Source organism: Anser cygnoides, chromosome 4 (assembly GCF_040182565.1).
Source record: "Anser cygnoides isolate HZ-2024a breed goose chromosome 4, Taihu_goose_T2T_genome, whole genome shotgun sequence".
NCBI lineage: Eukaryota > Metazoa > Chordata > Aves > Anseriformes > Anatidae > Anser > Anser cygnoides.
The window spans coordinates 35,544,336-35,568,426 of record NC_089876.1 but is presented as its reverse complement, the minus strand read 5'-3'; the positions used below and the strand labels follow the sequence as shown (position 1 = coordinate 35,568,426).

The 24,091-nt window shown below is 43.4% G+C and overlaps 1 protein-coding gene across 1 annotated transcript in view; it reads right to left on the bottom strand.

Annotated features, from left to right (window-relative positions):
- The window catches only part of FAT4 (FAT atypical cadherin 4), a 142,972-nt gene extending 119,166 nt beyond the window's left edge, over positions 1-23,806 (bottom strand). Inside the window, exon 1 of the mRNA XM_048078120.2 lies at positions 18,147-23,806. Coding sequence (XP_047934077.2) covers positions 18,147-23,429 — 5,283 coding nt within the window. The 5' untranslated portion in view covers positions 23,430-23,806. The remainder of the gene's footprint in view (positions 1-18,146) is intronic.
- Between the last annotated feature and the right edge of the window lie 285 nt (positions 23,807-24,091).

Genomic DNA, 24,091 nt, shown 5'->3' with positions numbered 1-24,091 from the left:
CAGAAAACAAGAAAAATGTTGAACAAATTTAAAGAGAAATCTTTGGTTCATTATTTGTCCTCCCAGTAGCCAAACACGCTTTTTTTTTCCTGACTGTACTCTTTTCACGTTAGCAGGACTATACGCTGTCCCAACCTGGTTATTTCAGAACTTGAACAGAGCAGTTATGAATGTACCATATAATGGGATAACAGCTAATGCACATAATCCGCAAGTAACAAAATAGGCAGAGTAAGGGAGATCTTTCTGTTCGGCCTGTAAGAAACCGCAGGGATGCATTGCACTGCTTGCGTACCAAAGAGATGCCAGTGAAGTCTTTCTAAGAAAAGATCTTTGGTTCTTAAAAAAATTGCACTACTTCAGCAGTATACTCACAATGAAAAGAGAACACTAATTTGCATCAGCTTTAAACATCTATGTTCTAGTGCTACAAAGCCTATGGCTGATAAAGTACTCTTTCTCCTTAGCAATAATTGTAATGAAAATGCAAAGATCTGGCAAGATATTTGCTTCTGAAATACTTCTCTATTACCATGGAGAATTTGGAATATCCACCACTGCACTGGAACAAAATGAAGATAAAGGAGCTTGAATGCTACTATTATTGTTAAGATTTCTTTCTTCTTTTAAAAAAGCTCTGTGGATTTAAAAGGGATAAGAATTAATCACAGACATAAATCAAATACTGCTGCCAGTAACAGAGCAGGAAGACGTGTTAAATAAAAACAATAAATACAAATGACTACACACTAAAATAAACACACACACATATATATATGTAAACATATGTATGAAATTTACATTTGGAAATTAACAGAAGAGGAAAGCACCCGTGGGTGCAGAAAATGACAGAAAACTAGAGTACAATAGCAAGAAAAAAATGCATCTTTCTTCTAAACTGAAGGTTTGTCTTCGTATTTTTCAGTGATCCTCTTGAGACAAAGCCTGGATTCCTACAGTAGGAATTACCTTACAATGAGTTCACTTTGGGCAAGCGCTCAAGTAAAAAGTTCACAAGACCAAAAGAGTGAGGCAGGCAACATGGGAGTCCGTGGGACAAGCCTCCATCACACCACAGCATCATTGCACACACATGCAGCGAGTCCAGTGCCTGCCTGCCTTACCTCCAAAGATTATGCTTTGGAGATTTGGACTACACGACTTGGAGCAGGGCAAAGAAGGTGGCAAAAAAAAAATAGAGGCTGCAATGATGGTTATTTGGAGAAGGGGCTAAACTTCACCTATTCCCCTTGGGAAGGTGATGTGCGCAATACATCAACACATTTTCTAACACCATGCCATGACCACCTCTCTGCAGCTCTCCTGCCTGATACTGCAAAGGTTCTGTACTCTGAAAGAGGGACACGTGCACTCATCTTCCCCTGCCAGAGGCTCAATAACCAGGAACCCTCTGTGCCTAGGGAAGATCATTTTGCAATTTGTTACATGCTTCTCCTCATTGACCACTGAAGCCCTGGCTTTGGATGACCTCGACTTAAAGGCTGGGCTAGAAGATCTTGGAACTCTTTTCCAACCTAGATGATTGATTCCACGATTCTGTGACTTCTCCTGGGGCTGCAGCATCCAGCTGCATTCCTTCATTCCACTCATTCCTGTATGCCATTATTCACCCAGGACTGCCTGCATTTGAGATGAGGAAACAGTTGTACTACTAACTAAATCCTTAGATAGCTTTGTTATTTTCTTTGGCAGACTTGTTGTAAGCCATCGTTAAAACCTGACTTCTACAGCATTTTCAGCTTCAAAATAATAGCAATCAAATCCAAAAGCTAACTATGTTCTGCTTTATTTTTAAAAACTTGTCTATTTGCTAAAGCCAGAAAAAAAGATAAGCCTCAATTAAATATATACATATATATATATAAGGACAGAAAATAGGATTTTATAGAAAACAACAAAAAAGAAAATGAACTGAAGACTTAGAACAGAGAAGATTCTGGAGAAAATGATGTTCTCTTCTAAGGCTCCAGTTATCTCAAGTCTATTCAACGCACCCTATCCCATCCAGCAGAGGCACACAAGATATAGGAACCAAGTCCCAGGAGATGCTCCAGAACCCCAAATGCTCCAAACCTATTAAATGCCTGGATGTCAGGACTTAGACATGAAACTTTCAGCAGTATCAAAATATTCTGTGAGGGGAAAAAATAGCCTATATGATAATATTTTTGGAAACTATCCTGGCTTAAGCCACTGCTAATCCCTCTGCTCTATTGCTAGCCTTTCATCCCCAGTCCCTCACTGCCCCTTACTGTCAGCCAGCACCGGCTCTTGCATCACTAGGCTGTAAAATGGGTTAGGAAAATTGACCTGGCTGAAAAATAATTATTCTGGGGCTATTTTTCAGCTGGATCAGTTTCCTAAGTCTCTTTACAGCGTGCTGAGAACAGCTGTTGGTGCCAAGGCAGAGAGCAAAGGCAGCACTGAGCAGCTGGGGGCAGGAGGTGAGCCAGGGTAGTGACCACGCAGCCCCCACCAGATACCTCCTCAAACTGCCTCTCTGGAGAGCAACATGCAGGCTCTTTTCAAAGGACCCTTAAAAATGCAGTGAAGGCCACTTTCAGAAAAGAATGCCACCGTCGTGATAAAAACAAACGAGCCTGGACCAGAATTTATGTCCCTCAAAAGAAATTAAATCGTTGAGATGAGACCAGCCGACCATCGCACCAGTGTGCCACAATCCCACCCATCTTTTAGACAGCAAGCGGAGCCAGGCAAAACTTACCAGCCTGTAACGCAAACAGCACTCCCTCAAAAGTATATATATTAGGCTTGGACTGGAAGTTGTAAATTTTTCTGACGGCACAATTCACATGCCATAAGAGGCCTAAATCCAGCATCCATAAAGGTAAAACTGAATTTCAGATGCTTAGGTGTGTGAAAGCTAGCACCTATGAAACAACCACTGATTGACTATTAGAGGGAAAATGACTTTTAGGGGGCTCATAAAGTAAGGATATTTAGCTGCAAGCTACTGACAGACATCTCTAATGTAAATCCACAATGCCACGTTTATAAGGTAGTTTTATGAAGGATGTAACTTAAAAAATATATAAATTAAAGTAACTACATTGAAACTACCCTGCTGTAATTTTCCCTTCGATCTATACATAACATGTTAGATTACCAAAACATTACATAAACTTTTGTATTTTAATGATTGTGGTGAATCATATAGCTCAATACTACAATTATTCTCCACGTGACTAGGAAAAGAACAAATAAAAACTACCATTTACGAAGTGCTTTCAGCTAATACAAAGAAAATTCCTCCCCAGAAGAGCAGACTACTTCCCAGTAAGTCTGGGGTCTTGACAAAGATTAAGAACAAAGAAATGCAACTGATTTCACTGAACAGGAGATAAAACTGCGGTGCCCTATGTAACACGGCATCTGAAAAAGCTTCACATCTATTACATACTTTAGGCTGAATCCAATTTGTACAAGATCCTTTGTACCTCTCACTGTCCCATTGCCTCCTGAGTGCACCTCTATTCTAACAGCCCTGTTACATGAAGGAGCTATTCATATGTAATTTGGAAGAAGATTTGTACAACGTAAAAGCAAACTATTTCCAAAAACATGACAGAATCTCAGCTGCCCTCTCACTATTCTAATGTATCCCTAAAATAATGCCAAATGCCAGTTCAGAGAGTCAAATAAGAAAGGAAATATTTCAAAATAACAAATATAAATAATATATTTTGCAAAAGGACATGCACAGATCTAATACATTTGTTTGAAAATGTAATTACAAGCGAGTTGAATTTGATGCAAGTAAAAGAACGCTGAATATTATGTAGACATCATTCAAGAGATGCTTAATTCTATGTTTCGGCATGCTACCATCATGTCTGGCAGTCGCCAACCACCTGGAATTTCAAGTGGAAGATGACAGTCATTGCCATTTGCATTACGATCCCCTTGTTTGTAGAACAAATGCCTTTTTTCCCCAGATGACACCAAAGAAAAAATTTACACGTTCACAGCAGGCACATTTCAAGTCTCATTACCTTTCACTAGGTATTTAGAAACATCAAGCCAGAGCAATGTCATTGGGTTTCGGATTGGTAATAATTTACCAAATTGCCATTTTCAATCGCAATTTTGCAACACACGTAGAGACTACAGTGCATAAATTGTTCAATATTGGTGTTACTTTATCTAGACCCCAGGGAGAAGGTCAGCTTTGTTCTCTCCAGAAAATATTCAGTGACTCGGAGCATACATTATTATATTCAGAACTTGACAACTATCACATGGAAATTCATGTTTCTGGTTATATAAAATATATTATGAAATATTCAGCTGTGTTTCTATTGTGCACAACAAAAACAACTAAGTGCCTCATTTCTACATTCTTTTATAAGCATTTTATATGCTCAGTGGGAGGGACAGAAAAAGAACTTAGTTAATCATTAAGCTTTTTCTTTTTAAGAGAAAGCCACACTGACTGTCCCAATTAATCATCTGTTGGTGTCACGGAGGAAATCTTAAGGCAATGTTTCCCTGTTTCAGAGCCCTTTATTCTAAACCCTAGACTTTTTTTTTTTTAATGGAGAAGTACAAAGCTACACTGTATAATCATATTAAAATATGCTTTGGAATAGTGGAGAAAGATAGTATCTTTCAGCCTACTAATGCAGTTCTTTCTTTCCAATACAACTTTCTTGGCTGAAAATTAAAAAAAAACAAAACACACCACCACCACAAACTATTAATGAACTGAGCTTCTTCTAAAGACAAGATTGCCATGTAAACTTTATTAAACATTTTTGAGCAATTGAACACACTGCCCATTTCACACATTTCCATTTGCAGTTGAACATGAGGGCCACAGGAGGTGTGGAAGAAGGAAGAACTGCTACCACCAACCTCTTCTCAAACATGCTATAAGTATTTGCTGGTTGCTGTTCCCCATGTGAACAGAAACCTGCACCTGCGACAGGACTCGCTACCCAAATTTAGCCACCTTGAATGCAGTGGCCTAGTTCAAGCAAGGCATGCAGGTCCCGGCCACACAGGATGGACACTTTGGAAGGAGTCTCCCAGTCATGATAGGTGGGTGCATTCACTCTCTTCATTGCCTCTCACTTTGCTGAGGAGATACTGGAAGCCTCAACAAATGGCTTATTAGTGATATTATTACAAATCCTAGATGCAACTGGGGAGCCAAACAATGAGATACCTAAACCACGATGTTATGGTTCCCCTGGTAAGCAAAGACTGAGAGAGAAAACTTACAGGGTGCAAGAGCTTGCAGGTGACCCCAAAGCCCACCATCTCCTGAACCAAAAGGACTGCTGGTCCCAATTGCAGTAAAAGAGGAAAACAGCTCAATTCAAGGTTTCTTTAGTGAAGACATTCTCTGCAGCGAACAGATGATCATTACTCAAGGAATTCCCATTTTAGTAAGCAGCCCATTTTATTTAACATAGGAAATACTGTTCTGTAAATTAGGAGATAGCCTATGTCTTGGCACTACCAGAAGGTCAAGCTGCTAGCCCTACACTAGTAGTCCTAGTCTTCAAGAGGAGTGAAGAGAACAGGATTTTATAGTTGGGTCTTGAGTGTGTACATGCATAAAGTTTCTCAATAACTACATTTTTAAAATCTGAATCTTTCCCCTTTCATAAGAAAGCTATTTTTTCTCCCTTTAACCCTGGCTGGAATAGATCTGATACGTGTGTTGGTAATACAATTTTTAGGCTGCCAACAGTCCCCTACCAAACTACTTTAGACTTTCCATTCTTTTTACCAGCCTATGTAGATATCCCATACCAAAATTCGAACTTAGGTCAGGGAAGGTATTTTTTGTCTTTTTAAAAACTACGCCACAACAGAAAGCACTCTAATACTAGATAAAGCTCAATTTTATTTTTAAAATTATATGAACAATGACCAAGACACGTGTCTAAAAATGTCAATCTAAATTTAAAAATGTCTAAATATCTAAAAATTTCTAGAGTTTGTGTTCTTGACAGTTTCTACAGAACTGTGCTCCACTCAGTTGTCCTGTAACCTTCTTCATACTATAACTGATTGGTAGTTCTTTTCACGGGAGCAATGTGTTAATAGCATTGTCTTATACTCCTCTTTACTACGTTACATCCACGTAAAGTGACTAATTACAGATTGCAGAATGTCTTGTTTCCCTTATTTCTTTGGCAAAGGCAAGATTTTCCTAGTTGTTTGGTGTTTATCCTGTGTCACTTTCAAAATATATTTTAAATTACACAAATAGGTCTTTCAGATTTACTCAGCGCCTCATTTTCTCCTTGGTTGTACCAATGTAAATGAAGAGGAATTTAATTAAATAAAAATATAATTATAGTGATGGAAAATTAACATAACGAAATGAAAGAAAAGCCAGTTCACTTTTTTTTTTTTAAGGATTCCTTTTATAAATTCCAGATTCCTATGCTCATAAGTCCTTCAGAGAGCCAAAGCTGTAAGAACAATAATACATTTTCATGGAAAAAAAGCAGCCTTTTAATGCTCACAACATATGGCCTTTTTTTTTTCCTCCCAGGAAGAATGTATCTGGGCTGCATTTATTTTTCTATTTGTATAGTAGTAGCCATAATTAATATTCATAATATTATCCTGTATTTATAGAAGAGACTGTTTGCACATGTGAGACCTCAAGGAATCATAAAAGCTCATTCATTTTATAGCAGCAAATCTTAGAATGAAACACTGTCTCCCTCCAGCAGTTTTGGACGGTGTTACACCACCAAAAAATGTATTTCATTGTTTTAAAAATACAGGTATAGGGGGTGATCAAAGAAGTAGAGAGAGCATTTTGAAGACAACAGACAAAAACAAAGATGGTTTGGACAAGTTTGGCCTTTTCCTCTGAAAAAAACTGCAATGTCAATTTATTGATAGCAACTGATAAAGACATTCAAAATGAAATTAAGTTGCTCTAGCATGAAGTCTTACTTTCATGCTCACCAGTAGGAACATCCTGTGGCTTTCCAGCTGTCATGAGCAGGAAAACATTACACTTACGAAACAAGAATTTTCTTAAGGCCTCTTACTGAAGATGCTTGTTCAAGACTGCTTTAAATATACGGAGGGAAAAAAAAGGCCTTGTTTCTAGTCCCTCCTCCTCAGCTCTGCACTGATGGATGTTGTTGCTTAAGGGTGTAACGGATCCGATGACTTGGAACAACCACTATGTCTGGTGAAAATGACTCATTTCTGCAAGCAACTTTAAAGTTCAAACAAAGTACTACCTAGATAATGGCGGCTGATTGATTTCTACAACAATAAAAAGCAGAAATGTTAAAAAACCTGAACTTTGCTCAGATGAGCAGTGTGTGCGGCTCACTCTTCCCTTACAAGCTCCTCTACGCATCCCTGTGCTGCAGTAGATCGTCTTCCTCCTGTGCCAAACTGCAGGCAGACTTATGCATTACCTTCTTGCAGGCAAGATATTATTTATACACTCACACATACGCATACAAACATACAGATTGCATACAATAAATGATTGTGATAATGAGTGGTCTGAGCAACATGGAGGGTCCACACAAGAGGAGCACTAGCATTCGGGCTGGTTACGAGCAGGCCAGGGCGGCCAACGCATTCAGTTCAGTTCTTAGGAGCTGCTTCCAGCACTGCATTGTAATTTTCCTATGAGGAGATAAGAACCAAAGGTCAGACAGCAGGACTTGGTAGAACTGCAGCGCAAATCCCTAAGGGCTCGTTATTGTTCATTTGTTACCGAAACCTAAAAGGAAGGCTTAGCTCCAGCATACGGCATCCTACTGAGCACAGACATACAGGATTATTGAATTTATGCAACTTCTTCTCTATGCTGTAAAATGTATTAAAATAAACATATTCATGTAGTCTTCTTCCTCCCCTCTTACCTCTTTCTCTCACACAAACTCAAAACAGTACTGAGCAGAAAAAACAATAAGAGACACCTTTATCAGCCTCAGCCATCTGTGTTCCTTTAGTCTGATCCAAGTATTTTGGCAGGCATGTGTGCAGCTTTCTCCTACCCAATATCATCCTGCCCTGCAAAGAAAATGTTCACTCCCACTTCCTCCTCTTTCCACCAGTGCACAGCTCAAGCAGCCGTCTAAATCTGTCGATTGCAGGACTTGAAATGAGAAGGCACCGTTGCTTACGTTTAATTAAGTACGATCTGAACACGATCATTTAGCCATATTCTGAGTAACTGCAACCCCACTCAATAACACAACGTAGAGAAGTAGATGATAAAAAACTGCAACTTACGGCGCTGATCATAGGACTTATTTGGTGTGAAGAAATGTATATGTAAAAATTAAATAAAAGCTGACTCCTGGAAAGCTAGAAGTATGTGAGTTAAGAGGGTTGTTAGAGAGGAAAAAAAAAAAAAAAAACATGGAAAGAAAACCTCTACTTCTTTTAAGATCATCGCTACCATAAATTAGTTTCCAGACAATCTGACATGACCCTGCTGGGGTTAAAATCTGGATTTTCATTAATTTGTTCACTGAAATCATAAAGGCTCAAATTCTTTTCTCAAACCAGACAGACATAAAAACTTTATTTAGCACCTTTCAAAGGGAATAGAAACATGCTCACAAAAAAAGTCATTTAAATAAATGCACAAACAAAAATGCAGGTCTCTGAAGAATAGGAGTGCAGTAAACTACTGAGTTTGTCTTCTGTTTCTAAACAGCCTTGTAATTGCAACATGTCTCCATATTTCAGACAGTGTGACATTTTGATGGATTAAAAAGATTTGTTGTATTGAAAAGAATAAAGAATGCGGAATGGGGAAAAGCCCCAGGAATCCCAGAGTGTAATATGATACAAGAAAACCCCTATGGAAAATACAAGCTTTAAGCGCATACACTGCAGACATGTGCCATCGTTCAGGCATTTTATTTATTCCTCCAAACTATTTCAGCAGAATTCTCTTAATTTATCAAAAACGATCCAAAAGGGAGTTGACATGAAAAGCCTTCACCTCAGTTTTCTCTCTAGTTCTCCAAGGAACAATTTATCTCCTGGTACGTTGTAAGGGAAACATAATCACATATTTCCCCATATACAGTGCTTGTTGCAAACCTACACCTCTAGCTTGAAATTCCAAGTAGTAAACTTTTTTTTTTCTTATGTCCTATGATATGAACTTGGTATTTTCTTTCTCCACGTGCTATTGGATGCTACACATCAAATTATTGTTTTGATAACCAATTGCTATAGCTGAGTTAAGTTTAGCACTATGTAGATCTGGATGCTATATAAATTAATTTGGCATAACCAGGTTATCAACTCTGTGTACAGGTTAAAAAGGAGACTACAGATTTGGGTAGGTGAAACATCATGTTTGCATTCTTTGAATTAACAGCTTTCTCCTGAATTATATTTCAAGAAATGTTGTAACTACCAAAACCCAAACTTGTATACTGTTCAGTTAAAAACCCAAAGATGAGTAGATATGTTTGCTTAAAATTGTAAATTATTCAACATTGTAAATTAATATTTTACCTGTGCATATTTTAGACAAAAACACATCTTGAAAATGCTTCAAAGGCTTTAAAAATCAATATACCTGCAAATGAATCCTTAAGGGAAAAGCCTGAAATGATTTTAAAACTAAAATTACCACTCATTAGCACAACTCACTAAACGAGAATTATCCTTTGTTCATTCCTTGCTTCACAGTAGACATTAAAAGCACATGAGCAGACGTATCAAAGCAGAGCTGTGCACCAGTTTGGAGCAGCTTCCCCCCCGACACCTGGCAGAAGACCCTTGGCATGATTCCTGACCCAGCTCCCGAGGGCAGGAGGTGTGCCAGAGTACTGCCATGCCCAGCTCTGGTCCTGCTCTGCTCTCCCAAAGTAGGGTCAGGAACGAACCACTCTTCCTTCCCATTAGTGAGGGCGATTGTTACTCTCTGTACTAATAAGCTGTCCCATAAAGCATAGATATCCACCTAAGAATCTGGAAATGAGTGAAAAGTCACTTGTAAGACAAAGTTTTCAGCTTATCGGTTTCCTCAATGCTAAATAGAATCAAGCAAGAAGTAGATGGCATCCTTAATCCTCAAAAGTTAAATATAACATAGCAGTGAAAGAGAAAGATTACAGATGTGCAGTATTAAACTGCATAGAAGCTTTTCAGAAAAACGGTAGAGCAGCAAGAAGATACAGGACCCAGCAGGCTGTGCACTCTAGTACAGCTTCCACACAAGGAGCACTTGACCTCCGGCCATGCTGGAGCAGTAGGCCCCAAAGGCCCAGAAAGACACCTACCAACATCAACCCTTGAAGCAGGAGCTTCACTGTTCTCTCTCATGCCTTCTATTTATCAAAAACTATCTGAGTTCAGGCTTCTGGGAACGTACTGCACTGCAACGCAGGCCTACACATGCCTCACCAAAGACAACATACGACAACGTTGGTCTGAACCTTCGTTGTGTATCTTGTACCAGAGGTACTATGACTGAAAAATGTGTCCTCGATTTTTAGGAAATTCAGAAGGTTAGTAATACAAAGATGAGAAACTGGAATATAACCAAGTTGCACTGCCATGTTCCCCTTGCCTATTAGACACTTCTGTATTTGTGATGGCAACTTGGGGCTTGACTCTTGCTTGACAGAGGTCTGAAAACAGTACAGGTGGATGATACAGAGAAGACTACAGTGTTGCTTGAGCCAGTTTAGTTGTTTTCTAAGCACCTCCAACTGAGCAGCTGATGAGAGAATTATTTTGACACATGCATGTACATGCATATTTATAGGGGAGTATAGTTAGCTAAGAGACTGGAAAATGTGGATATCTGAAGTCAAGGATGTTAGTTTTGTGTTAATGCTGATGATACTTCACTTACTGGTCATATGGCACATCTCAAATTATTCTCATTTGTTTACTCAATACAGATCCGTGAGAAAAATCCTTTCAGGTTTTATCTTTATAAAAGGATGCTAAACACACCACCCACAAGGAGATAGACAAGGAGATAGACTGCTGAATGTTTGCAACAGATAACACAAGCACAGTAACCTGTTTGTAGAGCTGGATGTCTGCAGTAGACACAGTAGAACCATGGTATACCAATTCAAGATCGTTATGTCAATACAAACAATAAATAGCCTACTAACAGTGTGTACACACATGAAGATTGCAGAATATGAAATACTAAGGCAAATGCTTGTTCTCAATACTTTTTGCATAGCTGTTGGCACATAAATTACCACTTCATAACAGACTCTTTGAAATTCCTTTGCATTAACTAATGTAACTATATGTATTTTTACAGTATAATCAGAGCTATCAGTTTCCATCTGTTCTACTGTCCTTTTGGTATGCTATTGCTCTGAGGAGGTAAACAAAAATAGATCACTACAAAAACAAACCTGGGTGACAGTCTAGACTAAGTGATCTAATTAAATACAAGATTTATTAGAATAGAGAGAAACATCATAGTAAAACAAAGACACAGTTTCCCAACATATCTAGTATTATTCTTGGCAAAGTGAAGTAAGGCTATAAATTTACTGAAACAAATCATACGATGTACCATACTGATCTGGCATCACTTTTCCTGACTAAATGTTAAGAAAAGTCTTTGTTTTACTTCAATTTTCTTCGCAGTAAATTTTGTTTCTAATTAGAACCCTAGAGTATTAGGGCTTGTCCACACACAGGTTTTGCACAGACATAATTACATGGGTAACAAACCAAACGGAGTTAACAGTAATGCTACTCCCTAGTCTAGACACAGCTAAAACAAACTATACTAGTATAACTATGTCATGCTCCAGGGTTGCTTTGATATACACAAAACAGGCACTTTGTTATGGGGAGGGAAAGAATAGCCCTTGGAGTGGTGTTTTAACAACATTCAGCCCCGACCTTAAAAAAAGAGACCACAAAAACGTCTGAAGCCTCTTTCCACCAGTCAAAAGGGTAAAAACCATCCTCTGATGAGGTGCGGCACTTGCTGCTGCTTCAAAGTTCAAGATGGACTCAGGAAACAGGCAGAGACAGTAACAAAGATCTAAGGAGCCAACAACAACGTACTCTTACTGCAGCAAAGCTGGGGATGAGAGCTGGAGACACCAAGAGGGCATGCATGCTGAGGTGCCTACATTCTGAAGTTCTCCAAAATGAACAGCCACCGATCGTTTCACGTAACACTAGCATATAGAAAGAAACCTGCACTCCATCAGGCTGGGGGGGTATCATTTTACATGGAAAAGGACTTGCTAATTACCATCACTAGAACCTAAGAATCATTCAGAGATTTGTATGAAGAATTTAACACTTAGCAAAAATAAGCACACGAACGTTTCACACTGGTTGTGAGCCATTATTTCTAATGTTTGCATTAGAGACACATGAAAAATATTTTCCATAATAAAGAATGTTGTTTTTAAAGTCTAGTGATTTTTAACATAAAAATTATGAAGTGACCTCACATGCAAAAACGCCCCAAAGCTGCAAAAATAGCAAAGAAATTAGAAACTCTAGATATTAAGAAAATGTAGAAAGGCAGAATCATTAAAGAAATGAGAGAAGATTAAAAGCTTTGAACTGAAACCCACTAATTGGTTTGGAACAGTTTTCAACATAAGTCACATCCATCTCACACTAGTTCAAGGAGAACTTATAGATCCCTTTTTTAAGATCACTGCAAGTGACAGCAATACCTTTAGTTACAGATTTCTCAGCATCAGTAATACCAGCACTAGGGAAAAAAAAAGGGGGGGGGGGGTTGGAACTTGGACAAGAAGGCAGATTTTCATTGTTTACTCAAATGTTTCATAAGTAGTTTCCTTTGTCAAGCTACAATTAACGTGCCACGTATCATTAAAGAATAAAATGACTTATAAATAGTATGAATACAAGGAGTACTCCATTGTTCCCATTTGCACTGGTAACTACAGAGACATGCCAGATAAGACTTACGTAAAATGGTTCAAATTCTCTAAATTTAAAGCCCTCCATCCTTGGCCAGCTCGGTTATAGAAGTAACACCTTCAATGTTTTGCTTGCCCTACCAATTCACACTTTTCCCTGCCTGGAAGAGAGATTAGGCCTAGGCCACATGCAACCCTGGCAGTTCCTACACATCTCTGAAGCAGCCCCCAGTCCAAGCAGGATGGAGACAAGAAAGTTCCTATGGCTCTGCCTGCATCTTCTCCAATGTATCCTGCCATTCCTGCTTAGCATCACTTTCCTTTCCACTGGGTTTCTGGTGCTCTGCACAAGATGCATGAAACAGAGGAGACGCTTTTGAAGCCGTCCATCTCACTCGAGCAAGGACCCACGTGGTGCTGCAGTGACCCAGAGCTAGCTAAGCCACAGCACCTAGTCTGGGCCGAGTCAAAAGCTGCACAAACTAATTACACTACGCAGCTAGGGTTTTATGGCTGTAGCTGCAGTTCAGAGTCATGGTAAAATGTGCTATGATTTTCTTTCCAGGGGGAGATGGCTACGCATTCTGCCTGCCTCCATTAGTTTCCAGACCTTTACCATGCCAGCAGTCTGCCTTGTCTGAAATCCCCATATCTTGCCTGATAAACGGACTGAACTAGTCCAACACCCCAACTGTTACCCTCTCACTTGTAACACATGACAGACACGTTAGCACCACTGGTCCCTAGCCAGCTCATTGCTCCTCTCAAGGAAACTGCCCACTTAAGGGTTAACCATGCAAACTAAGATTCTGTTTAATTCTGCTTAATCCTGAGTAACATGGCACAGATAACAGTATTGTCCATAGGTTCCTAACATACACCACACAACTGCTTTGGAAGGCAAGACTGAATATAATCACGTGCTTTTCCAGTGATACCCATACGCATTAGTCACTCTGTAACATATATAGGATCATGATGGTGAAACCCTCATCACCGCTGGAAGAGGTTAAAAGAGATTTTATGTTGGAAAGCCAGGAGAAAGGAGCTAAGCAATTGGTTTTTTTTGTTTCTTTGTTTTTCCAGCATGAGTATGTTATAAGACATAAAATAGCAAACAGAAGGGCTCCCTTCAGGACACCTACGTTATTTTTCTCTTAGAGAAGAGCAATGTAACACTTAATAACTAATACAGGTGGGGCAAAAAATAAGATTGATCACAGAACACTTTCACACAATGTCAAATAATCTGGCTTGTCACTGTAGATTACACAGAAATAGGCTAAGTCAAAATAATAAAGCAGCTTTCAAATTTAACAACTATCCAAAATTACACAAATTGGCTGTAAAATACAATGGAATGAGCATTTGTTTTCCTTGAAAATCTCAAACTATTTAGTACTTTGAACATAAATGTTACCTCATGACCTGCATTTTCCAAAAAACTCACACTTCTCTCTCCATATGGCAATAACGAGCACAGAATTATACACAAATATGAAACCTAAGTGCTAAAAAATCCACAAACCGCAAATCATAGAATCATACAGGTTGAAAAAGACCCTTAAGATCATCAAGTCCAGCCATCAGCTAGCACAACCAAGTCCACCACTAAACCACGTTCCTAAGCGCCACGTCCACATGGCTCTTAAATACCTTCAGAGATGGTGACTCCACCACCTCCCTGGGCAGCCCGTTCCAATGCCTGACCAACCCCCCGTGAAAAAATTCTTCTCAATATCCAATCTAAACCTCCCCTTGTACAGTTTGACACCATTGTCGTATGTCCTGTCACCTCAGAAAAGAAACTGAGATAAACAGTTCTTAGATTTTTTTTAACTGGTTTACTGAAAAGAATGCAAGTCTACACTTTCAGCTGCTTTGTGTTCAGAAGGGGATTCAGCCAATGCATAGCTCTTACCTTGAACCCTCTCTTCAGAAAGGGGTAGAGTACAAACCGGATAGCTATGCAATGAATGGCTCTATAGTGAGATCCTATAGGGAAAGCCCCGGGGATGGATGTGAAAGGTGGGAGAGACTTTTTCAGCTGGAGCACTGGGTAGATAATTTCAATATAGTTGATACTACAAAAAAAGAAAGAGTTTAATGATAGAACCTAAAAAAAAAAAAACCATACCATTTCCCAAGGACAAGGATTCACTTATAAAATAAGCAGTTTCATGCAAGCCTGCTCTTCTTAGACGATACCTAGTCACTGCTTTGAAGCTGCAAAAATTTCTATTTCACACCAGGTGTCTGCCACCCAAAACCATTCCTAAAGCCGAAGTTAGAAAAAAGACTGAATAACAACTTGCTGCTGCTGCTTTCTTCCCAGATCTCAACAGGGACGGTCAACACTGAGCAGCTCCAAGTGCTCTCTGGTTCACTCAGATGCCACACTCTAATCAGAATGATGTCTGGCATTGGGGCAAAAGGTGCCACAGGCAGGAAGAATGGGAAGTTGTTGAGCATAACCTATTGCTGCTCCTTCCCTCCTTCTTAACCAGATCCAGCAGCAAAACAACATGCTGTAAGAGAAGGAAGATAATCCACAGCACTCAAGGTTTTTCTCATAACAGCTATCTGCTTAAAGACTGTCAGGTATTGTGATACCAGCCAGACCTATTATGCTTTGTCTATATGTGTAGAAAAATGCTTTATAACCTGCTTCTCACAGGGGAATCCAAAATTGGTCAGTCCTCATTTTGTCATGTAAATGTCAAAAAAGTTGAAGACATTATGTGTGAAAGAACACTTAGGTTTTGTGGCTTTATAACTTCTACAGGTTCATGCACGTTCATTATCCCTCATCTGTGTTCTGTGAGCCATCACCATAAAAATCAGAACTGAAGGAAAACATTAAAGCTTCTGGATTATAGAACTGATCCATAAAGACTATAGCATGAGTGCATTTTAAGGTGGGTTTTTAAAGGTAAAAGATACTGGTCATGTACTTGGGTATCAGCTGTTTCTTATAAAAGACTGGCACTAAACTCTAAGACTGTATCGAGCACACCCATTTCATCAAACCACTGTTCCAGTGAGCAAAAAAATTAACATCCATAAGCAACATGGAAAAAAGCTGCGTTGTTTATTCAGCACCCACTGATAGGCAGCTTATGCAAGGAATTTTACTGTAGTAGTGCTTGTTCAAGTGCAGGACAGCAAAAGCCACTGCAGAGAAATAAAATCAGTCAAGAGAAATACTGCATATGGTTATGCTTTTTAAGGTTGATAGCTGATTATAATTTATAATATATTTCTAAAGAAGCACTGTACGCTAATTATGTTTGGGAAAAGACGCATTTAAGAAGCTATAAACATGTAAGTAATAATATGAAATCCTAGCTCCCAACCATTGCTTTCAATATTCTTTACAGAATAAAACATTTGTTTTTGATTTCAGGAGTGGTTTGTATTCAACAATGTAAAATTTGTTTAAAGTTTCAATAGTTGTTCTTTTCGCTGCTCACCAAATATTCATATTAAATACTTTTACAATGTGTGAGCCTATTGCAACCATAGGGTCTCCTGTGAGTCCCCCTTCAGTCAAGAAACTCTTTAGTCATGTGGGCAGACTCCAAGCTGCAGGATCGTGATCCAAATGCTCACTGACAAAGGCTTAACCCTTAAAATAACCGTCCATCAAGACAAAATATAACTTACTAATAACTCAATTTTTATCGATTTTTGCTTTTATCTTTTACAAATTGCTAGCAGGGATGCAGGCACCGGTGTGACAGGAATCTTCCCACAAAAACAACATACTATATAAACCAGCAGCAGCAGTCACACAGGTCATGTTCAGATACACTTCAAAACAATAATCAACAGCAAACAGCACACATGCTGCTGAGATAAACTCGCTCATACACACTGAGAAATGAGTTCTGCTCAGATTCCCTGTCTGACAACAGTGCTTTACAGAGCATCAATCACTGTCAGGACAGGAAAATCAGGTTACGCACCTATACAGACCATACCTATAGTGCAGTAAAAACAACAACAAAGTGACAATTAAGATAAAAAGCTACAGATGTCAAGCAAAAATTAGAAATATCCCATCTGCTAAAATCAAAGAGAAAAAAACACCTTGGTGGCTCAAGACAAAGACATAATTCTGAAGTGGAAATATAGATGGGGGTAACACCTGGGACACACGAGGCTATGCAATACTGAGGTAATGGGCTTAGTTGGCGGGGGAAATGGTTGAACCACCGTATTTCCAGCATCCCCCGCTGGCTGACACACTCAGTGGTGCCAGACCCAAACTTCCAGCGAGTGCAAGTTAAATGACTCATAACAAAGCACAGAAGGCATCTCCATAATGTGGTGCAAGCTAAACCAAACACAAGGCTCCCTTTCACAACAGGCCTCCCAGTCTTCATGTGCAAGACGGCAAGAATGGTGTAAAATTTCAGCTCTGTGACCCAACTGCCATACTCCGTGGCAATTAAAATACTTGTACTTCACTGCTGATGTCTCAAACCCGTTTGCTGCTCAAGCTAGTGATATAGAGCACATCTAAAGACCCTCCAGTCAAGGCCAAAGCAAATTGCTTTCTGATAAGGAAAGGTGCCTGCTAAACTGTTACACTTTTCAGTCTGTCACACCAGAGAAGAGAAACAAGAGCATTTTCATGCTCATCTGTGCAGGTAAAGAAGTAACGGTAGATTAGAGATGCATGTGGAGATCTGTCTGAGGGGCTTCACCAGGAAAACCACAAGGCAGGGGGAGAATAAGCACATCCAGGCTGAAGACACTAAATGAACTGTTCAGAGAGCAATCCCCTCCTGGCCAATCCTCAACATCTTTCATTACTGTAATCATGTCAGTATTTCGGTTGTAACTCACATAGGAATAGAAAGACTTAGAATAATTAATGATTGCTAAAATGAGAAGGCGTGCAAAACTCACAATATGCCTGCAATTAAAGCTTTCAGGACCCAAAGCATTCAGTACCCAAAATGTATTTGGCCATTGCTGTGCCTATAGTAGCCAAACTTGAGCACTGTGGCCAATCCTCTCTGAAATTCCTAGAGAAGCAGCTTCGAGGAAAAAAAAAACAAACAATAAAGTTTGAAGTATACAGGCTGAAAGGTTCTTTCTACTTAATGAATCAGCAGACTTAGCATTCAGGTGTTCTGCTGTGTACTAATATTCATAAAATACTCATTTAAAACGAAATACATTAAACAGCTTATTTAGAAAGGAAACACGTAAATAATTACTGAATAGAAGCTATACCTCTGCTCGCTGCGTGCGGGGCAAAACAGACGATTTTTCAATGGCATAAACATCCACCAAGTAGAGACGTGCTCCTTGCTCCCTGTCCAAAATGGCAGCAGTCTGGATGACACCTGTATGGCGCCCGATGGTGAAGAGGCGCCCCAGGCTCTTATCTTCACACCGGACGGACACGATGTAATATTCCACCTGAGCTTCAGAACCCCGCGGACTAGCCGCTTCTATAGATATCACGTTTGTCCCAATAGGCTCGCCTTCTTTTAAGATAGTTATGTATTTCGGCTGTGTGAAAATAGGCCCATCAACCCCTTGCAGAATTATAGTCATTTCAGTGGTAGATTTCCTCCTTTCGGGGCCAAGATCCGTGGCAGAAACTATGAGATTGTATATGAGCTGAGAGGGCACCAAAGCTGATGCTACTCTTAGGTCTCCGCTATAGCGATCCACGATGAAGGTTTCGGTATCTCCATTGATTATTTCATATTCCACCTCTCCATTGGCGCCCTCATCAGGATCTGCAGCAATAATTGTCGTTAGGATTGAACCGATCACAACCGAAGGGTCGGCCGCAAGAGCGTTTTGAGATATGAACACAGGAACATTGTCATTTTGATCCGTCACTAAAATGGTCACGTTCTTCAAGGCAAATCGTCTGGACTCCACAGGAACAGCCTGATCAGTGGCTTTGACTGTTAATTCAAAGAGATTAGCAAACTCCCGATCTATTTCAGCATTGGTAAATATCGTCCCTCTGACTTCATCTATACGAAAATGATTACCTCTTGGCATCTGTTGAATGATTGCATATGTCAACTGCCCATTAATATCCGCATCTGGGTCATGAGCAGTCACAGAAATGACAGAGCTACCAATAGGAATGTTCTCAATAATAGATTTAAAAATGTCCCCTGGAGGAAAATTAGGAGGGTTGTCGTTAAAATCCCTAACATGTATTACCACTGACATCGTAGATGACCGTGGTGGCCTTCCGTGGTCTTTTGCTGTTATATTTAGCTTATACAATGACTGCGTCTCAAAGTCCAATTTCTTTGCAAGAAAAATACTACCAGTGTTGGGACTGATACTAAAGGTCCCGTGATTGTTTGTCCCTGTAATGCTATAATGGAGGTCAGCATTGTCACCAGAATCAGAGTCAGTGGCAGTGACAGAGGAAACAAGTTCACCAACTCTCATGTTTTCCAAGACATCCACTAACAAAGTTGATTTAGGGAAGGAAGGACTGTTGTCATTCTCATCCAATACATCAATGCTCAACGTGCAAGTTGAACTTAGGGAAACTGCTCCAGAGTCTACTGCTTGGATGATGAGAGAATACGATGCAGTAGCTTCATGATCTAGCTTGCCTACTAAGGTCACCTGGCCTGTGCTACTATCTATTGCAAACTGTTTTTCTTCATTTCCCTTGATTACAGAATAGTGAATCAATCCATTATTCCCTTCATCAACATCTGAGGCAGAAACCCTCAGAACCTGTGTTAGATTTGCTGCCAGTTCTGATATAGTAGCTTGGTAGAGATCTTTCAAAAATTTGGGGGCATTATCATTGATATCTTTCATGTAGATTTGTACAGTTGCCTGATCCTTTAGAGGCTTTGGCAACCCCTGATCTGTTGCTATTACTGTAAGACTAAATACCGCAGCTCCCCGCTGTCTCATAAGAGCTTCCCTGTCAAACTGGTGAGTGCTTCTTATTTCTCCAGTTACTGTGTTCAGCTCAAAATCTGGTTGCATATGCTCAAATGAATACCTGACTTCACCATTTGGCCCAAAGTCTTTGTCTACAGCATTTATTTTACCCACATATGAACCACCTCTCTGCTCCTCTTCAAAGTAAAACACATAGTTGGTACTGTTGAACAATGGCCTGTTATCATTTACATCCTCCAGAATTACCGTAACATTCACAGTAGCATTGAGCGGTTCTACCGCCCTATCAGAGGCAACAACCAGTAACACGTATCTTTCCTGAAGCTCACGGTCCAGTTCACTCTTTATGTACAGCTGTCCATCTGGGAAAATGCCAAAGGCATCCCCCGTATTTCCTTCAATTATACTATAAGCTATCTCACCATTCACTCCTGAGTCTTTGTCAGAAGCCTGCACCTTGAAAAACCGGGAATTCACAGGCTCTGACTCCAGAATAGTAATTTCATAGGAAAGCTGGTCAAACACAGGAGGGTTATCATTCACATCATGGACAGAGACAGTCAGGATAAAGTTGGAGGACAGCTGTGGCACTCCCATATCCGAGGCCAGGATTTCAACCTGGTAAGACCCAGCATTTATGTCCAGTGGTCCTATTAAGCTTATGGCACCTGTTTGTTCATTGATTGAAAACAAGCCCTTTGGGTTTTGCTTAAGGCTGTAAAGAACCATGCCATTAACACCTTCATCGGGATCAAGAGCTTTAGCCTGGAATATGGTATGCCCAGCTTTCCAGTTTTCAACCACGTTTACACTTTCCACCGCGTGAATGAAGTGCGGAGAATTGTCATTTAAATCTTTGACTGTTATATTAACCACGGTGTCTCCAGTAATCGCCCCGCCACTAGCCACCACTTTCAGCTGGTAAAACGCTTGCTCTTCTCTATCAATAATACTGGCTGTGGTGATCTGCCCCGTCACTCTGTTGATGGTGAACATGCCCCTTTGGTCACCTGTTGTAATAAGGTAACTGATATTGGTGTTGAGGTCCATGGTGGAAGCAAAAACAGTACCTACGTGGTAACCCAGGGCAACATTTTCAAATACAACAAAACTGTACATGCCCTGGCTGAAAACAGGTGGATTGTCCTGAGTGTCCAACACAGTGATGGTGACAATGGCCTGGTTCTGTGACTGCAGATGACCACCATCAGTGGCCACAATCTGCAACTGGTACGCAGTTTTCTCCTCCCTGTCAAGAGCTATTTTAGTTGTGATGACCCCTGTCTGGCCATGGACCTGAAACCTGGAAGTATCTCCAGCTGAGATACTGTACTTGACAGTCCCGTTGGGTCCCAGATCAGGGTCAGTGGCAGACACTGTGGTTACATAGGTTCCAGCTGGCTCATTTTCCTGGATATGGGCAAAATACTGGACAGGATAAAACACAGGGCTGTTGTCATTCACATCCAGGAGGCTCACGTTAACCCGAGCTACTGAAGAAAGGGGAGGAGAACCCAAATCAGTAGCCAGGACCTGCAGGGAAAAGTGAGCCTGCTCCTCCCTGTCCAGCTGTGAGATGGTGCTGAGCTTGCCTGACACCGGGTCCAAGCGAAAGATCCTGCGAGGGGACACCAGGGGCGGGCCAACCGCTGCCACTGCTGGCTCAGCTTCCTGCAGGGAGAAGCGGACAGTCCCGTTGTCCCCCAGGTCCCCGTCTGTGGCGCTCAGGACCAGCAGCTCAGTTCCTGACGGGGAGTTTTCAGCCAGGGACACCTGGTAGCCCTCAGGCTGGCTGAAGCGAGGCTTGTTGTCATTGACATCCAGGATGGTCACCACCAGCTGCGCGTAGGAGAACTTGGGCTGCACCCCCTGGTCACGCGCGCTGATGTTGAGCACCACCTCAGAAGCAGTCTCTCGGTCCAGCCCAACGGAGGGGGACACACCTGCAGCGTGCCCAGCGGTGCCACCCTCGGGGCCGGCTGTGGTGACCAGCCCGCTGTGCTCGCTGATGCGGAACCAGCCGAGCTCGTTGCCCGAGACGATGCTGTACTTGAGGTTGGCGTTGAGGCCTGAGTCGCGGTCTGTGGCGCTCAGGCCCCGCACGTAGCTGCCCAGCGGCACCTCCTCACTGATGTTCACCCTGTACACCGACTGCCCGAAGACGGGGGGGTGGTCATTAATGTCATTCACAAAGATCACCAGGCTCGCCACCGACGAGCGGCTCACAGGAGCTGCCACCACCCCATCGGAGGAAAGGGAAGAAGTGGGGGACCCCGGGGGTGGCGGCGGGGCCCCGTAGTTATCAGCCACCGCCACCGTCAGGTTATAGGCAGGGATGCGCTCCCGGTCCAGCGCGGCTGCTACCTTGATAAGGCTGAGGTTGGGTACCTTGCTGCTGTGCACCTCAAAGTGCCGCTGCTCGTTGCCCGCCAGGATAGACACAGAGATGTTCCCATTGGCGGCAGGAGAGTCAGCGTCGCTCACCGTCAACAGGGCCACCACAGTGCCGGGGGCTGCGTTCTCATCCACGGAAGCAAAGCGGGAGGTGGCCGGGAAGTAGCGGAACTTCACCCGGGGCTCGTTGTCATTAACGTCCAGCAGGCGGATGAGGGCCTCGGCACGGCCGCTCAGCGCGGGCACCCCCCGGTCCGTGGCCTGCACCGTCAGTGAGTACTGCTGGCGCGTCTCGTAATCCAGGCGCTCCCGGATGCGGATTACCCCGCTCTCAGGGTCCACTTCGAACGGGAGGCTGCCAGCCCCCTCCCCACCACCACCACCGCCATCACCTCCTTCCAGGCGGTAGCGGATGTCAGCGTTGGTGCCTTCATCAGCATCAGTTGCTGCCACCTGGAGAACGCTGGCCCCCACTGGTGCATCCTCAGGAACACGTGCCTGGTAAAGGGTCTGGCTGAAGATGGGTGGGTTGTCATTGATGTCCTGGACGGTGACGTTGACCTGCAGGTACCCGCGGCGCCGGGGCTCGCCCTTGTCCTCCACCTGCACCAGCAGCTGGTAGGTGGGGGTGGCCTCGCGGTCCAGCCCACCCCTGGAAACCAGGTGCAAGAAAGCTCCTTCACCGCTGGGGTTGAGGGTGACGTTGAGCCGGAACCGTCCCTCCTCGTTGCCGGCCACGATGCGGTAGGAGCTGTGGTCCACGCCGTTGGTGCCGCTGTCGGCATCGGTGGCCGTGTCAAGGATGAGCTGCCGCCCGCTGCCCGTGTCCTCCTTGAACGTCACCACGATGGAGGGGTCGGGGAAGACGGGCGCGTTGTCGTTGAGGTCGAGCACCAGCACGCGCACCTCGCTGGGGTAGGTGGGCTGGCTGGAGAGCACCACCAGGTCCACCACGGCGCTGGCCAGGCTCTCGCGGTCGATGGTGGCGCGGGTGTGCAGGGCGCCCGACGTGGCGTTGATGGCGAAGAGGGCATGGCGCTCGCTCAGCCGGTAGGTGAAGCCGGGCCGGGTGGCGATAGTGCCCACCCAGGTGCCCGCCGGCTGCTCCTCCAGCACCTGGAAGACCTGCCGGGGCTCGGCGGCGGCGCCCAGCGGCAGCAGCGGCAGCAGCAGCGGCAGCAGCAGCGGCGGGGCCCCGCGGCCGGCGGCGGGGCGGCCCATAGCGACCGGGGGGGCGCCGCTCGGGGCCCCTTCCCTCGCTCCCTCCCCGCGAGGCTCCGCTCGCCCTGCCCGCCCGGCGCCGCGCTCAGGGGCCGCGCCGCTCCTCCTGCGCCCGCCGCCGCCGCTCGGGGGCCGGGGGCCGGCCGGGGGCTGCGCTCCGCATCGCCGCTCAGCAGCGGCCGCCGAAGCTCCTCAGCAGCGGCCGCCCCGCCGCCGCCGCCGCCTCCTCCATGCCCGGCCCGGGCGCCCAGCGGCGGCCCGGGAGACGCTGCCGAGCCCCCGCCGCCGCCCCCCGCCGGCTCCGCAACCCGCGGCCGCGCCTCCCGCTGCCGCCGCCCGGCCCCAACTTTGCGGCGCGTTCATGGACCCCTTCCCTCTTGACGCCCGGGACCGCTCCCCCCCGGCCGCCCATTGGCCGCCAGGCGCCGAGCAACGCCTCCATCCCCGCCCGCCGCCCGCCCGCCGCCCGCCCACCGCACGGCACCTGGGGCAGGCGGGCACCGGCGGGGGGGGGCACGGCACGGACCGGGGTGACCCGACGGGATGGGGAACGGGGGGACCCCGGGACACGGGTGGCGGGGCGGCCGGAAGCGCTCCGGGGCTGCTCGGGGGTCACTTAACTTTGTTTTGCTTTGTTTGGTTTTATTTTGTTTGGTTTTATC